This window comes from Argentina silus (genome assembly GCF_951799395.1).
Source record: "Argentina silus genome assembly, chromosome: 4".
NCBI lineage: Eukaryota > Metazoa > Chordata > Actinopteri > Argentiniformes > Argentinidae > Argentina > Argentina silus.
This window is the reverse complement of record NC_139658.1, coordinates 6725245-6743438: the sequence shown is the minus strand read 5'-3', so window position 1 is coordinate 6743438 and position 18194 is coordinate 6725245. Positions and strand designations below refer to the sequence as shown.

General features: G+C 42.4%; 1 protein-coding gene across 4 annotated transcripts in view; it reads left to right on the top strand.

Moving 5' to 3' along the window:
* The first annotated feature begins 1827 nt into the window (after positions 1-1827).
* Positions 1828-18194, top strand: part of tead3b (TEA domain family member 3 b) — a 29359-nt gene continuing 12992 nt past the window's right edge. For all 4 annotated transcript variants that reach the window (XM_083667790.1, XM_083667789.1, XM_083667788.1 and 1 more), the window contains exons 1-3: positions 1828-1971; positions 2285-2431; positions 12884-13133. In XM_083667790.1, the coding sequence (XP_083523916.1) occupies positions 13010-13133 (124 nt within the window). In that variant the 5' untranslated portion in view covers positions 1828-1971; positions 2285-2431; positions 12884-13009. The remainder of the gene's footprint in view (positions 1972-2284; positions 2432-12883; positions 13134-18194) is intronic.

Sequence of the window (18194 nt, the reverse complement as noted above, 5' to 3'; positions counted from 1 at the left end):
ATGACTTTGTATGAAGCATGGTGATAATTGTAACCAGTAGCAGACCTGGGTCAAATAGTGTTGGAAATCCTTTCAAATATTCTGAGCATTTGCTTGAACCTGTCTGGAGTGCCAGATGGGCAGGGTTAGCACTTTTGGGACTATTCATTGGTTCATTTGCACCAGGCAAACGCAATTAAGCACACATAAGTATTTGAAATTATTTCAAATACCATTTGGACCCAGGTCTGGCCAGTAGTTACTGACCTCTTGGAAATATGTGTGGATTTGTATGATGGTGAAGTAAAGCAATGAATTTCAGTGTCTTGTAACCTTCTCTTGAATAAAAGTTTGAGTAGCATGCTTGAATGTATAGCACAACATGCTAAATTAAGAATAAATCTGCAAATAATCTGCAAAACAAGGATGGCATGTTCAGAATGATTTCTCACAGCATTAACTATTTGTAGCAAAAAAGAGATGAATATTTTATAGATTTATTAATATAGATAAACTACAATTGATAGTTTGAAATGTCTATTTGTAAGCACTATTTTAGATTCTAGTTAGTATCATTGGAAAGCTACATTGATCAGACTTCTTGGTTCTCGTTTTCTGAGATTTCAGACTATTGATGTTGGCTGACATGGAGATATTTGTCCCTAGAAAATAGGGTTTTGGGACAATGCCAACAGCTACAATATGAAAGAATGGTTGGTTACAAATGAAAAATAGTTTGGGTTTCTACTTCATGACACACACTGCTCTTCAATTTTTGTGGGTTGAGAGAGAAGCTTGCATTTAGGATGAAAAACCTGTTTGGGCTAAGGAGCCTGAGAGGGAGTGAAAGGTGTGTATTCTGCCTGAACCTGCTCCGGCAGTTGTCCAAACTCGCAGATGCAGTGAAGCTTGACACAGGCAAGGTTTCTGGACAGATGCTCATAGTTCCTCATAAATTTGTGTGCATACTGAAGTGTGCAACAGAGCAACTTATATCTATATGAAGTTGTTATTGATCACACCTTTGGGGCAACTTTTTGCATAAAACTACAATGTACAGTACAGTACATAATCTTGAAATAACAACAGTTGCAATCATGGGTTTGGCCAACAGAAGGAGCTATTGCCAGATTTAAAGATGTGCTTATGAAAGTTTATGTAAACTCTCAACAAATGATGCCCAAATGATCTTTATAATTCCAAGCTCTATAGCGAAAGAATGACATCCTATTGCAGAAGTTTCTGATTACATCATGGAGGTTGACACTGTTTGACCTTACCATAGAGATAAATTATACTGTTTGACCTTACCAGAGTGGAATGTGTACAATTCCTCAGGAATTCCTCTTGATTAAGATGGGTGATATACACATAGTTATAATGATAATGATAATGATAATGATAATTATTATTATTATTGTTGTTATTATTATTATTATTATTATTATTATTATTATTATTGATGTTGTTATTATAATTATTATTGTTATAGTTGGAGTAATAATCATATTGTAATAGCTATAATATATATAGGCTTATTGTATAATATAATATTGTATAATATAATATGTCAGGACTATTATATTATACAACAATAACATTATATAATATTAATATTGATATCTAAATCAGAGCTCTTTTTTACATGCCATTTAGCACAACCAGAGAAGACAAGCAACTTGTATTCATTGGAAAGAGGTCATATCTTACAGTATACTGTATTTTCAAAATTGTGGGGGTGGAGATTCGAGGTAAGTCACTGCCCCCGAGTATGTTGATTGACGGTCAACAGTGGCTCCTCCTTGAAAGTTTTTTCTTCGTTTTCCAGTGTAGTGCGTTGATTTCATACCAAAGTCATACTTAACATTCCACTTATACTGTCAAACCAGGAGAAATATTACTGAAAACAATAAGGCGCCAAAAAAATTAAAAAAGTATCAAAATTAATTGGTTGTTCTCGCTTTTGTCAGGAAAGGTGACTATCAAAAAAAGGTCAGTATCCATGAATTTGTTCTCTTTGTTTAAGAGCTTTCGCTGAAGTTTTCATGCTGCTCTCTCGCTGAAGTTTTCAGATCATTGTCATTTTTTGCATTTTTCCGTGGAACTCCCGTCGGGAGGGAAGAAAAGAATTGCGGGTTGATCGGCTTTATAATGTGCGACTTTCCCTGTGTGCAGGAAATTTTTGCTAAGCATTTCATTTATTAATTGTACTCGTAGCCCATTTATTGACTATTGTTATAATATTACATTAGTCCCCATCTTTGTTGATAGGACAACGAACATGTTTTCTTTATTTTTCGTACAGTTGCTTGGACCTGTGGATCACTTTCCCCCAAACTTGTTCTCGAGAAGAATCGAGTCATTATATACCCAAGGATTGACAGAAAGAGAAAAACAAATTGGAGGAACACATAACTTACAATTTCAAGCGCTGATTTGCTACATCCCATAGGTAAGTGGAGTCTCTGATTTGATAACATTGTGTCCTTCAAATAAGTCTGTCCCCCAATTAATATGTATCATTGAGATCTCTAGAAGTGTGCAGTTGTGTCTAGTAACCAAGAACATTATCATACACTCAAGACTAATGTCCAGAAGATTTGTATTCTGCAAGCAGCCAATTGACTTTAATGTAAAATTGGTGTTTTAATTTGTTCTGAGAAAATTAAATGGATTGACTTCAAAGTGTGTCATGCGTGCAGCATTACAAGGGGAATCTCAGTTTCTCATGGAACAAACTAACTGGTTGCTCTTGTTCTATATGATCATCATGCTTTATCACTGAAAAAATAAATGTAAAACTTACATAAAACACAATTTAAATGAAAAACCTAATAGGAATAGATAATTCTCTTGCAGAATGTTGATAAAAAGTTGGTACCAAAGTTCCAAAGTGTTACCCATAAGATCAGCCTGTCTCAAGCAGGCTCAGATTTACTTTCCATTTCAATCCTAATCTGCCTTTTCCATTCTAGGTTTGTATAATGCATAAGAGAGAACTTTAACGGGCAGATCCCACTTGATCTTTTCCATAGAGAACAGTGATGATGCACTGTTAAGTCTCACTAAGTATATAATTATGTGTGGATTTGAGATGCATAGATCTGTATGCACCTAACATAAGTACCTTGTCAAGCAACCCCTGTTCACGGTGTGCTATTGGTTAAGCTTGCTTAAACAAACTACTCTTGAGCCAAACACTTATGCTGATTAGAAGACAACATTTTTGTTTCCCGGTTTCATAAAAAATCTTGTAAACAGGCTTACACAATGGCACGGTGACTCAAATCACTGACTGCCATTCAACAGGTTCGGTTTGAACAATAGAATGTTGCCTTTCAGGTTCATCATAACGAAGACAACCAGAATAGCCTGTTAACTCCAAGGGTTGAAATTATACTCACGCACACACACACACACACACACACACACACTCTGTTCTCTTGTTTACTTTGATTTCCCACTGTAAAAACGGTTTAATTCTAATTGGGACCAGGAAATTAAAATGTTTCACTCTAAATAACCCAAGAAATATTTTCTCCATTCTCCAAGATTATTTCAATTATATTTTCAAACCATTTGGCCCAATACAATTGAATGACAATTTGAGGTTTGTTTGTTATTGGTCCATACATGGCCCTTGGTCCTCAGCACCCTTCGGGCTTTACTTATAAATCTCACTCGTGGACATAGTGTAACAAAGTCACTGAATCAGACACTCCCTGTTGCAGCTGCACATTCTCAGACTTTCAAATAGAGATGTACCAATCAAGTTTATACAGTAGTTGTCAGTAAGGATGGAAGCAGGTGTATACTGTAGTATGTGATTTGGTGACAGGGTGATTGACAAGTGTTGATTCTCGAAGCAACAGATGCATTTTCCTCCACTATTTCTCCCCAAATTCTAGAGTTTTTATGTATGCATTTCCATCTCTGTACTACTATATAGAATCAGTGAGCTTAAAATGTTAACTCTATGCCAATTGCATTGAAACATTGTTTGTTACAAGTCAGAAAATGAACATCAGCACTGTGGTCATAATTTTAATAGGGAAACTGAGGTGTAACAGGTAGACAGAAGTAACATGCAGACTTGCATTGTTTATAAACCAAGCTGCCTGAAAAGAAAATATACATTATGAAGGTGATGCTTCCTACTTTGCATATCAGCCTTTTTCAACTGAAAAACAAACAAAGCATTTAGATAACAGATTTTATCTAGGAGGTAAATATAGTGCAAGTGCAATATAGTACAAGAGACCTTTTACATCTGCAATCATTACTACACTTTATTAGCAAGAAAGGCCACTAACTAATGCTGCCACGGTTGTGAAATGGAACCAGGGATTTACAATGTTGTGTTTGATTGGATCTATATATTTTTTTATTGAACCTTCATTTATCCAGGTTAGTCTCATTGAGATAAAAACTCTTTTTCAAGAGAGACCTGGTTCAGATGCCCATTTTTAGCCGATGACCATCAGTGGGTAATTTGACGTTGTGCATGCTGTTGACATCTGTTTGGTTTATTGAAAGTGTTATGTGCTCCAGTAAAGTTTAGATCTAACATTGATCACCCTTAGTTTTAATGAATACAAACCTGAACCAATTCCATTTCTCTGAAAATGTGGAAACAGCATGCAGAAACAAAATAAAGAAGTGCATCCTTGGTTAGTTGGTAAGGGTAATAATCTGGGGAGGATTAACATACAACATGAATGTATAGTAGCACAAGCAGTTTTTTTTTCTCAAAGAACTCCATGACTTATGCTTGACGTATTTCAGCTTTACTTGTAAGGCAAAGGCCATAGTTACACTAATGCATGGGGGAATTATATTATCAGAACAATATCCTCTTAAAGTGGTCCTTTTCTCTCCTGTTCTCTCCAGCTGTACTTCCTTAGGCCATTGCCTGAAACAATAATTTACTTAACCTGTTCCCTCCTGAATTAGTGGGCAGGGTTTTTTATTACAGGACAAAGAGGGTAAGTGTTACAGTGAAGTATAGGCATATTGACATATTAAAGCCATGCTGCAAATAGCACTTGATTTTATTTTGCTATTTTTCTCAAAGTTATTAAGTTAGTTTGATGAAGAGTGTACAGTAAGCCATCACTCGAGGGTCTGTATGACTTAGATTTTAATATTGACTTTAATATTTACCTACAACACTGTGCTGGCATTCACAGAGTAGTGGAATAATGTGTTTCAATCCTTTGTTTTACAGTCCCTTATAATTACCTTGTAGTTACTTACAAACAACACAGTACAAGCTTTATAACATGGTGATTATTAACTCAGAATTACTTATCAGTAACTTTGGGATTCACTGAAGCAAATAAAAGTTACCAATTATCCTTATGTTTATTGTACGACTTAAACAGTTACACTTTGTGTGCTATCTGTTTCCTATTTTGAAGCTTATACCCACTTTGAAACTTATCGTCGATTGTTTGTTCTGGATGCAGCAGGTCTGTTGACTGTTAGACAGCGACTTCACCCGTTTGTGTTAAACCCACAGAAGAATGGCTAATGAGTCCTGGGCATTTGTGCAGACGATGGTTGCCTTTTAGCACCCTCCCCAGAAGTGGTCTTCCAAATGGTAGCCACTTACCCCTCTGTCAACAGAAGTCTGAACAAATACCACTAGTGTCTCTGGTGAAGACACAGAGGGCCTCAGAGAAGGGCCTTAGGTTCTCCATAGAGAGCATTTATGGGTAATGCTACAACTTGTAATTCCAGGAACTTGTAGTGAATCAATCATTATAGTATATTAAATATATTAAACTAAATATGACATATTTTGTCATTAGTTGCCATTTACAGGACTGCTGTTGAAAGAAATAAACAAATTAGTCAAATGCTCTGTGTCACAACAAAGATTAATAATGTCCTCCATTATTAAAAAAACATGAATCTGAATTGTATTCATGTTAATGCATTCAATACATACACTTGTTTACACATCCTCCATCGAAGGCTTTAACAGATAAGATTTCTGGCCTCCCGACAACTCAAGGGAGGAGTCTGGGAGTGGCCTAGAACAGTATAGGCTTTGTGTCCGTTGTCCGAAGTTACTAAACGTTTCAGTTGCTCTTGCGACCAACTGTTATACTGTGATACTTCTGATGAACCTCATAGCCATAGACCCACCCCAGCTGTATAGAAGTAGGCCCAACTGAATGAGGCCCAGGAAACTGATCACATGCTACAAGAGGATTGTAATATGAATTTTAGCATAGGGGAACGGTTGTTCTGTAAAAGTGTCTTTGACAAAGCAGTGAAAGTGTGTGTTGCCGGCAGCTTTCCCTCGTAGCTACTCCCATGTCCTTTATAGATGACCTATCTGTCCTGTGTGTGGACTCCTGTGTGTGGCCATTGTGTTGGAGTGGAGCTCCAATGACCTTAAGGGCACACTCTTATGAAGCCTTCTTAATCCCTGAGTCTAGGAGGCTGCTGTAAAAATTGGGAGGACGGGCGCATTGTAATGCATGGAATAGAATGAGGAATGGTATCTAACACACAACAATACGAAACATCATACTAAGACACAAGTGTTGTGTAAACCATCACAGGGCTTACTGTTTGCTTTGTCTGTTACATAGAAAATGTAGTAGGGAGGTAAAGTCCATTATGACAATGAACCAGTCATCTCAGGGTTTGGTTTGGATTAATTGTTCCTCTATGAAAAGCCATCCTCTGGCCTCCTTATTGTCTCTGTGATTCAAGTCCTAATACATATTAGGTGTTCTTTAACACCTAGTTCCATAGTTGATATGGTTAGAGGAGTCGTTGTGGGTCTGGGCATGGTCTGTTACTGCAGAGTTCTGCATGTCTTTAAGGTTTCACAGATTATGGCATCAAACCGCCCGCCTTGCCACAGAATGACCAATTCAGGCCAGGATGACTGCTCTGCAGCGTTCCCCTGGAAAATTTCCGATTAAACTGCTGAATCAGGCTGTAAAAGAAGCACTCTGCTGGCTCTCTTTCTGCTTTGTGTCAGTCTTTCCTCTGTCGGCCGGATTAAAGCTTAACTATGCGAAACCGTGACACTTTAAGGTAGGCTATGAGTAGAAACTACTGTCTCAGACTTACAGTAGAACATGGATCAGTGAATCAGCCTCTTCTCAGGCCCTGGGTACTTTAGATGTGTGAAATTGGTCAGCAGGAGAGGGAGAGTCAAGTTTTTTGCGTGAGTCATTGTAGACTGGGAAACCCATGACATCTCCTTGTCTTACTCAAACAAGAAGTAGACAAGACTAAGTTAAAAAGTCATCAGTGACTTGTGTTTTATGAACAAGATAATTCAGTAATATATAGAATACTTCTTCTACAGTAGTTATGTACTTGTCAGACTTGTACATAAGTCTGTTTATTTTCCAACTCACCCATTCCCATACAAAGCCCAGGCACCCACACTCACAAACAGAGTGGTCACGTGTTAGGTCTCTCAACGTTGGGTGTTTTTCTTAGGCATCCAAATGGTATCAAGCTGTAAGAGTGTGACTTACTGACAGTGTGAGTGAGCATGTGAGTGAGTGTGCATGTGTGTGTGTGTGTGTGTGTGTGTGTGTGTGTGTGTGTGTGTGAGCCCCTCTCACTCTCTGCCTCTTGCCGTGTGAGCTGTCGGTCGTCCAGCCCTCCTCTCACTCTGGGCTCTGATTGTTTCCTGAGCGCCGTGCCAGAGAGGAAGTAGGAGGAAGTTATTGGAGGAGCTGGAGAGAATTTATTAGAGCCAAACACAGACAGAGCAGGGGGAGGGGGAGGAAGGGGAGGGGAAGGCCTAGCTCTCAGAGATGGGGCTCATATAGACTTGAGGAGCTAAGAAGGAAGGGAGGGTTGGCAGTGTCTTGGCCATTGCTCCGCTCTCAGAGGCGAGATGGAAAGACTGATACCCTATAGGCTGCTGATCCCCTTCCTTGTCAACCATGCTTAATGCTATAAAGCTGCTTTTCAGTAATGTGTGTGTGTGTGTGTGTGGGGGGGGGCTCTGGTTAGGGGTTAGGGGTAAGCAGCAACCCTCCAGCTCTTGTCAGAGAACAGCTTTTCTGGCCTGAGCCTCTAAAATGTGTTCTTTATCTGTAATCTGACCTAAGAGAGCAGCTGCTCCTTCCATCGCCAAGTCCTGTTGTTCTCCTTGTCAAGTGTATGTTTGTGTGGCTGTGAGTGTGTGGGTGTCTTGAGTGAGAGAGGGAATGTGTGCATCTGTGGTGTGTATGACTGTGTATGCTCCATTAGACCATGAGAATGGGAGTTGTATTTATGTATGAGAGAGAGAGAGAGAGAAATACAAAATAAAGGGAGATATATTTCCATGTATGAGGTGCTCTTGTGTGTGTGTGTGTCTTAGAACAGGGTCTATGAGTGAAAGATGGGTGTGTGCAGGGCTTAGGACAGGGTAGGTGGGTAGTGTCTGTTGGGGGAGGGGTCTTGGCGCTGCCCTCAGGGTGGCTTCTCTCTGGGGGGTTGTTCCTGTCCCAGCTGCACAAGCAGTCCTAACAAAGACTGCCTTTTGACAGACATGAACAAGTTGAGAACTCATGATGAGAACACATGGGGATATATTATAACCAGGGGAAGCTGGTAGAGGAAAGGCTCATTGTAATGCATGGAATGGAATAGAACCAGGAATGGTATCAAACACGTTTGTTTGATACCATTCCGTGCTTTACATTGAGCACGCCCTTCAATTTCTACCTCTACCATCTTCCCCTGATTCTAACAGTATGCAGTGCATTGTAATCCTGACTTCAGAGTTCACTATAGTAGATGTGATACGATTGGATGTCATTTATCTCATTGTGTATGGGCAGGCTTTATTAGTCGTTGAGCAACTCTCATTATACTGCGTCATGTATCATTTACACTCGTTGGTGTGTAAGTGTGTCTTGTGTGACCTCAACCATGCTGTCAGCTGAGTTGGCGAAACAGACATGCAAACAAAAGGCAGGTTATGAGCCACTCTCCTGCTTCCCTGCTAATATTACCCCATCCCTGCCATGGACAATAGTCCACACTCCAGCACTCCCCCTCTGAGGCGCAGGGAGATTACACTGCACAGCTGGGTAGAGAATGAGGCTTACCGAAACAGCATGCTTCGGCTACTTTCATAATGCTGTTTCATAAACAGTACAATGCCTAGTTTTGCCACATTTTTGTGACTTCAGATTAAAAAGACCTCATCAATAGTCACAGCCTGGGTGCTGTCCAGGGCTACCTTGGAGGGCTCTGGCCTAAGCCAGATTCCCCTGCAGTTACACCATTGTCCGCAGTTCAACAGACTTGGCTGTCTTGGTATGTTTAGTCTCTCTATGAAGCTATGATTTGTTTCTGAAATCCATCCTGTTTGTTTCTGAAGTGAAAACTATGAATGAAATGTGACTTTCCCACCATGTTTGGAATGGTGAAGGATTGTCCCCATGTTGTCGTATTCTAGAATGTCACAGAGGAAACCTATTGTTTATCTATCTTTCTAGACCTCCGTATTTGCTCCTGACTCATCTGACTTTCCCCTACAAGAGATGGACGTATTACCCATCTTTTGAAAGAATCATGATCTCATGTTCCATGTGTACCGTGTGATTAAAAAACCACAACGTATAAATCTTACAACCCTCTTCCCCTCCAAGAACACACACCAACTACTATTTGTTTTCATGTCTGTGGCTGTTTGTTAGGGGTTTCCTATGTTGAATAGTACAGTGATACACAAGACTGTGATGGAATCCCTTCCTGTATTTATACCAGAAACTTCCCTAAGACGAAATGGAAGGGGACAGGAGAATGACTCACTAACATATCCTGAATCTGATGGGATGTACTAGTGTAAGCAATGCCGTCTAGGAGGGAAAAGGAGAAGACTTGTAAACCTGTGGCTTTTGCAGATTGGAGCTGGAGGAGCAAAGATAAGCCAAATGCTCAAATCCAAGTGCAATGTGATAGCTTCATAAGGCCTGGGAAAACATTGGGAAGGCAATTCTGGCCTGGGCTATGAATGGTGCAGTTTGAATGAATGTGTGAGGTGCATAGCTTTGCTGTGTTATTTACATTCCTGTTGCACATTGGAATTCTGTAGCATGATGGTCTCAGTGAGGTCCATGGCTGCACTCCCAGAAAGTGGGAGGCGAAGTTAGTGTGTCTCGCCTGGTTTTGTGTTAAAAATGTGAGCGCACCGTGTCATTCAATCAAATCCTCTTAATATCCCATCTGGCAACAGGCGAAAGGCGCTATTCATGGAGATTTGTGTGTATGTGTGTGTGTGTGTGTGTGTGTGTGTGTGTGTGTGTGTGTGTGTGGGTGGGTGTGCGTGTGCATGTGCGTCACAAGTTTGATGCTAAATGTGTGCTCTTTACTGTCATGTCTGACCCAAAAGCAGTCAAAGAACGTCTCAGGTTTCTGGGGAACAGCTGATTTAATAGACAGAATCTGTGAATGATCAGAACTGTTTTTCATTTTCCAACTATTTGCTCCTTCAGCTTGCGTGCTGAACCAAATGTTTCTATCACAGTGCACTTACAGTATTCTGTCTGTTTCTTGTGTTTGTATGTTCCTATTTTATGTCTTTTCTTATTGTTATGATGGTATACCACCCAGATCATAGTCCTCCTCTCTTTCCGCATAATCTACCTACTATAATGGTCATCTAGCCCCTTCTAAGATGTATGAGTTGGTTGGTAGTCTTATATCATGACCTCTGCCTGACATTTCTAATTATTGCGGTCAACACTGTAGCACTTTATTTTGTAATTCCATTAGTAAAGTACGCCTAAGTGGATAATATCTATCACTTTCGCACATAAGCAATTTTATTTTCTGCAGATTCAAATTGCGTAATTGCATTACACAACGTATTGTAGCTAGCCATAGGGAAGTTGCATTGACAATGCCCTCTGTCTGTCTATTCTGCTGGTAACCCTGATCGTCATGGAGCGGAGAGAGAGAGAGAGAGAGAGAGAGAGAGAGAAAGAGAGAGAGAAAGAGAGAGAGAGAGAGCGTGGCTGTGTGTGTCTGTCCCTTCGTGCTGATGTTGCATTCCAGCAGGAACAATCCCACTGTTTTCCAGACCCCGAAGTGGACGCCTAAATTGGACAATCCACCCCCCCTCCCTTCCCCTCTACTCTACCCCCCCCCCCCCCCCCCCCGCGCCCCCCCCACTGCTCTCCCTCCCACCCACCCACCCTACATGTATCCCCTGGTCTCCTGTCCTTATTTGGGCAGAGACGTTCTGAGCACTAGGCGGAGGGGTGGAGTGGGGGAGGGGGAGGGAGGGAGGGCGTTGGGTTGACACAAGGGAGGCAGGAGGAGAAACAGTGAGCGCTCACAGCCCTTTCTTAATAAGGACATGTCTGGAATTTAAGCCTCGCTCTCCATGAGAGCTGCTCTTTCATGGCACCCCGCTAAACTCCCAACTCTTTATGTACTCTCTGGGATCTTCATCTGTGTTGTCAAATCTTATGATGCATCGTTTAGAAACTCTCTCTTTATTTAATAACTTAGTTGCACCGTAGGAGGAGACCTACAGTACACCCATATTCCCCAGGAGAGAACACATTTAATATCCATTCTTTCATCACTCTCAATGTGTCTTTATACATGTTATACATGCTTACCATCCTGGCAGTGCTAAAGCAGTCAGGGTGTCCCACCTGTGCATTCACCCCCCTTCCCCCCGAAAACAATCCACACCATATGTTTGTAATACAATTGGATATCCTTTGAAATAACATTGCTGTTGTGGGCTCTATATAGACTATATGTTCACAGGACTTAATATGCACCCAAAAATGCAACAGAAAGTAGTGAGAGGCCCTTCACACTCACAGGTTCCCCCCTACGTTGCCCCTCACCCCAAAATTAACCACTTGGTGTGGGGATGTTTGCATCAGACTATGTGGGTTTGTGCCAGTCATTACCAACATGCAGCACTGTACTCTCTACATTAAGGGGCTGGTAAAAGTGAACTGGATGGTTTTCCATCAGGAGGTAGACCTCCTCTTCCTGCCTTTAATCCTCAGTAATTCCCTGTAAATGATGATGCAAATCGAAGTGAAGGAACTGTAATCCCTCACCTCTGGTCTCAGTGTGTGTAGTTTTAGTTCAATGTACAGTGACAAGGATGTTCACTTTGTGCATGGGGTTAGATGTCAAATGAATTGTTTCAAAGGTGTATTCATTGTCAATTCATTGTCAAACTGTTTTTTTTCCCAACGTTCAGATCCCTTTTCATAACGTTCTATGATGCTCACATGATTTTTCTTTTATTGTTGAACCTCAAAATGTTCTTGTAACTTGAGGATTTTAGTTTACCCATAGGACCATCACATTTGGCTTTCTCCATATTTATCCAATGTGTGTATTTTTGTCAACATCTGCAGAAATTCAAATTTAAAAACACAAGCATCCTGGAATAATGGTTACTTCAGGGACTCTCGTTTCAGAAACAATACAATACTGAAGAGGCAGCTTGAAAAATACTTAAGATCTCTGGCTGCTTTCAGCCATAAGCCAACCACATTGGGACGCAGTTTCCCAACCACAAGAATTCTTTGAGGCTAGTGCTGATTAGTGAGGTCTTTAAACTACATTTTATAGAATATCTTGAATTCATTTGGCAATTTCAGAGACATAAAGACTAGGAAATGATTACAATAATTAGGGTCTGTATTGTTTATTCATACAAATTTTATGATTTCAATAAAAAGAAGGCCAATACACACCAACTGTATACTTTATGTAACAGAATTTTAAGTGCCGATGTTTGACGAAGGTGGCACAATAAATACAAAGATGATCATTGTGATGGTGATAATGACAATGATGATGATGACGATGGCAATAAAGATGTGGATGAAGGTAATAACAATGCCGGTGGTTTATTCTTCCTCCTCCCTTTCTTGTTAACCAGATCCTCTGATAGTGGGGCTCGGGGTCGGGCCCAGGGAGAGCCGCCACCATTGCTTCCAACGAGTGGAGTGCTAATGGTAGCCCGGAGGATGGGCTGGACGAGGGGAGCGATGAGCTGGATAAGGCCATGGACGGGGACGCCGAGGGGGTGTGGAGTCCAGACATAGAACAGAGCTTCCAGGAGGCACTGGCCATCTACCCCCCCTGTGGCAGGAGGAAGATCATCCTCTCAGACGAGGGCAAGATGTACGGTGAGTAAGACAGTAATCACACACAGACAGAGGGACAGACACACCTAGCATACGGTATAAGCATATTAACTATAGTACCCTAACCCTAAGCCTTGTTATAGTACATACACACACACACACACACACACACACACACACACACACACACACACACACACACACACACACACACACACACACACACACACACACGTGATTCCTCTACCTTGCATCACTTTCTGGCTCATACTTTTAAGCACCTGTTGCTCAAAATGTTTTGGAGACATTCCTTAGCGTGGGAGGGAAACCGCTTCAGGTTAGAGAAAGAACAACATATCCGCTCTGTAATGTTAAAGATCACTTTTCTCTATTTTCTAATTGAATATTTTTTGCATCTTTCTAATTACCCAGGAATGTAAAGACTCAAGATGTCCTTACATAAAGAAAGAAGTCCTCCCTCCTCTCGTACAACTGTGTCAGGGCTTAGAAGTATTTTTTTTCTCAGTGTACTCCTCAGAACAAGTCTGTGCCTGTAGTCTTCTGACCCAGAGACTGGTTCCTCCAGTCACACTAGCTAGCACACTGGGGTTGACTCTGCTCAGAGGCAGATTCACCCAGGGAAAGTCAAGGCTCTCCTTCTGACCTTTCCCATCTGACTTTAAGAACTCTAAACTGGTTTTGTCATCAACATCTCTGTCTCTAGCTAGCTACCCATGGAACCTCTTCCGCCTGATTTTTCACCTGACTTTCCTAAGAACTCCAAACTGGTTTTGTCATCACCACCCCTCTCTAGCCAAGTGCTATCTGCCCACCATTTATAGCTGCTCTCTTCCTCTGCCTGTGAGTCGCTAAGTGGTAAAACCTGCTTTATGTTAGTGCAACAAAACCATGTGCCATTATTTCCTGCCAGCTCAAAGCTTTGCATACTCACACAAGGGTCTGCCCTGAGGGCACTGTGGCTCATCCAACGCCTCGAAAGTAGCTTCAGAGTTAATGCTTTATGAATCAGTTGGAGCAATGTTGCAGTAATTAGCTTAGCACGAATCCAACCTTTGAAACCATAACATTACATTGGTGTTTAGTTCGGTCAACCATTTTAAACCTCCAAAACAAAAGGTCCTTTAGGGGACTAAGCTATTTCCTCCAACTCCAGCATGTTCATTAAATCACAGGTGGAGAGTACTTAATGTCCTGACATTGTCTGCATCCAGATGGTTAAATTGGCAAGTCCGTCGTTAGGAGCATGAAACATCCAGGTGTTAGAAATGGCTGCATTTGTCTTAAGTTATTTTCATCTCCCACTCTCTCTCTCTCCCTCCCCCTCTAATGGGTGAGAAAACATTGACAGGCTCTGCCGCTGGTTTGAATTAGACAGGCAAGTTGGAAGACATTAAACAGATTGAAATGTGAATCGACAGGAAATGCATGGAGCAAAGTGGAGAGGGGTCTCTTCAGGGGTGTACTCCACAATGTCCTCAAAGAACCTCGTTTTTTCACCAGCAAGTTTATAGCTTCCTCAAGTCATGTTTTGTAAGAATTTCATATCCTTTCATTATTGTGTGTGCCTCTGTAACGTCAGTTTAATCTTTTACCAGTGTAACACACAAACCGATTGTGGGTCAAAAACAAGTTTAAAAAGTATTTGAAAAACTGCAATTTTTGTTTGTTTTCATGCCAGTGTGCGTTGCTCTAATCTAACTGCCCTTGCTGTAAGATGGAATGTTGGAGCATGACTCATCGAGGAATCTCATTCTTTGGGTTCTGAGACAGATTTGGATGTTGGTGGATATGTACATAACTCAGATGACTCAGCTACTGTAGCTGCCTCTGCTGTGTCTCTCTGGGCTGCCCTAGAGGACATACTGCAGGCTGGGACCTTAACAAGGCCAGGGGACTGGCTGGCTCTACTGTGTTTAGTCTACTTTATTCTGTCAATTATGTCATTATTGGATTATGATTTGGATAGATAGGATTTAATATAAACGTATTACATTAATAGATCTATGCTGTCTGAAAATCCCACTATATGCTATTACATAGTTGGATGCTATGATGTGATAATGCTTTGAGTACTGTTAAACTGTAGCACTGTACTTGCCATGATTTGCCGTTAGTCTGTTGACCCTTTCACATAGGCTATTGATGGGACTTTAATTTCATGGCCAAGTACCTGTTTCAAGGACTGTGTGGAGACCAAAGCTCAATATATTTTTCAGGAAGAGAGAACATCAACAAAGTGAACCTCAATCTGTTCCTCTGCAGGCAGCAAACTGTCAGGACCCCCAGTAGAGGTCAAGAAGAGCGCCTGCTTTTTTTTCCAGAGCTGTAAACACACTATCCATTTACACCAAGTCATCTGAGGCTCCGCTGGCACAGCCAAGCCACCCCCCCCCCCAAGCCCAGAAGAAGCCTTCTCACAAGGCAATGACCTCAGACGGCTAAATGCTGCCCTGACGTGAGGCTGGGGGAATTTTAACGATTGCGCTGTGTGTAATACTGTCTACTTCACAGTCTCTCAGACTTGGAGAGAGCTCAGAAACCAGTCAAGTCATCGTTCCCATTGGGAATTCTCCATTTTCCACAAGGAATTTGTCTGTGGGAAACCTGTGTGCGAATTTCCACTGCCGTCGTCTTGGTATGATTATTAGCCAACCTTGACTATAATATGATGCACAGAATGGACCAGGTCTCCTAAAAGGAATGTCAGGTGTCATATGGAAGACAAATCAAAAACGTAAAACACCAAGAAAAATGGTTGTAACATAGAGACCATGTATCCTCTGTAGGTATTGGGACCCCACCCTGCTGGGTTGAGGGGACAGGTTGACGAGAAGGAAGTTTGGAAGAGGTTGAATGTGAAGGTTGAATGTGGAGGAGGTTGGATGTGGAGGAGGTTGAATGTGGAGGAGGTTGAATGTGGAGGAGGTTGGATGTGGAGGAGGTTGAATGTGGAGGAGGTTGGATGTGGAGGAGGTTGAATGTGGAGGAGGTTGTATGTGGAGGAGGTTGGATGTGGAGGAGGTTGGATGTGGAGGAGGTTGTATGTTTGTCCAAAAATGCAGCCCGTCTAGTTTTTGTGGTGGAGCACTGCTGCCATGTTCCTCACCTGTGTTACTGGTATCTACCCCCTGGGAGGCATGCCAAAACCTTGAACACACCTCTGCCTCGCCCCAGCAGGGCCCCGGCCCCTTTCTCCGCAGCTGTCACAGCTGCAATGCACTCTGGGTAGGAAGAAACAGCAAAATGAGGCGCTGGAGGGAAGCACATGTTTGAGTGGTGACCTTTAAGAACTGGGTGAGGAATGAGATATGGGTTCATCTCATGCACATTGTTAGGAAAAGGACAGGCTAATAAATGGTTGAGTATACTTCAGTAAGTTTGACAGATGGACAGACAGACAGACAGAGAGACAGATGGGAGAGGGAGAGAGGGGGGGGGGGGGGGGCTGAGATGACTTAGCGGGCCTGGTTATGTTTCCCTGTCAGCCTCTTGCTGCTGAGATGTCAGGAATGTTCTCCTGTCGTGGCTGAGCTGTATGTTAGCAATTTAGGATTACCTCAATGTTGGAGGGAGAGAGAGAGAGAGGGAGGGATGGAGGGAGAGAGAAAGAGAGGGAGGGAGGGAGGGAGAGAGAGAGAGGGAGGGATGGAGGGAGAGAGACAGAGAGGGAGGAAGGGAGGGAGGGAGAGAGAGAGAGAGGGATGGAGGGAGAGAGAGACAGAGAAGGAGGGAGGGAGAGAGAGAGAGGGAGGAAGGGAGAGAGAGGGAGGGATGGAGGGAGAGATGAGGGAGGGAGGGAGAGAGAGAGGGAGGGAGGGAGAGAAAGAGAGAGAGCAAGAGAGAAAGAGAGACAGCAAAAGAGAAAGAGAGAGGGAGGGAGAGATTAAAAGAGAGGGAGGGAGAGCTAGAGAGAGAGCAAGAGATATCGTTTTTTGTGTACCATCTCACTGTGGAAGTGGAAAATTCCAGTGGACATGTAGTAAAAGAATAGGATAGGCGTGTCCTGGCAGGGAAGAGGTTAAGCACGGCAGAGTCAGCCTGCGGGGTTCTGCACTGCACTGAGTGGGTGTTGAGCAATCAAAGAGAGAGAGAACAAGAGAAAGGGAGAGAAGGATAGAGAAAAGCGTAGATGAAAAGAGGGAGATAACAAGTGGAGTGTGATCGAGTGAGAGAGTAGAAGGGAGACAGAAGGAGTCAGAAATAAGGGAGTGTGTGTGTTTGTTTGTGTGTGTGTGTGTGTGTGTGTGTGTGTATTACTGTGTATGTGTGTGTGTGTGTGTGTGTGTGTGTGTGTGTGTGTGTGTGTGTGTGTGTGTGTGTGTGTGTGTGTGTGTGTGTTTTATCCTGTATGTGTGCACCTGTTGTGTTCCTCTGCTGTGTGTACCAACCTGTCTACCACCTGATCTGGGGCCTGGGAGGTCATTCTGTCTTGCTGACCTCTGTGGTCTGTCTGTCAAGTCTGACAAAAAAAAAATATCTCAGACATCCAGATTCTCTTTCAAACTTTTAAAATCATTTTGTAATAAGTAACTACTGAACTTATAGCTTCTGTAAAAGAAGCACACGTTCAGAGATTCTTCTTTATGAAAGTAGTAACACAATACTTCACTGATACCTGTCTAAATGACTCAAATGAAGCAGGGCAACTCTACCTGCCTCTGCCTCTGAAACAGATCACCTGTGGCACATCCTCAGAGAGTTCTGTAATTGGACTGCAGAAAGCCTCATGACAAGAGTGGATCATTAGAGCGGTCTCCCCCGCTCCCTCCATCCAAGAGATTGAGAATACCAGCAGTTGGGGGGCGAGGGGGGGTCCTGTGGGGGTAGGGGGTGGTGGGGGGTTAGGAGGGGAGGGGGCGGCTGTAATTGTTCTCCTCTGCCACCTCGGGGACGATCAGTGGCAGGTGTTCCTGTCCGTTGGGTAAGGGGTCACACGAAGGGGTTGTTTTGGGAAGAGGGGCTGCCCTCATGCCAGGTGGCAGTTGTTGGCAAAGACAGTTATGGATTTGTGTCTCTCTTCCAAGAGTTATAGCCTCAGCTGCCCCTCTTTCCCCCCATCCCCCCGACCCCAGCCTATGCTCT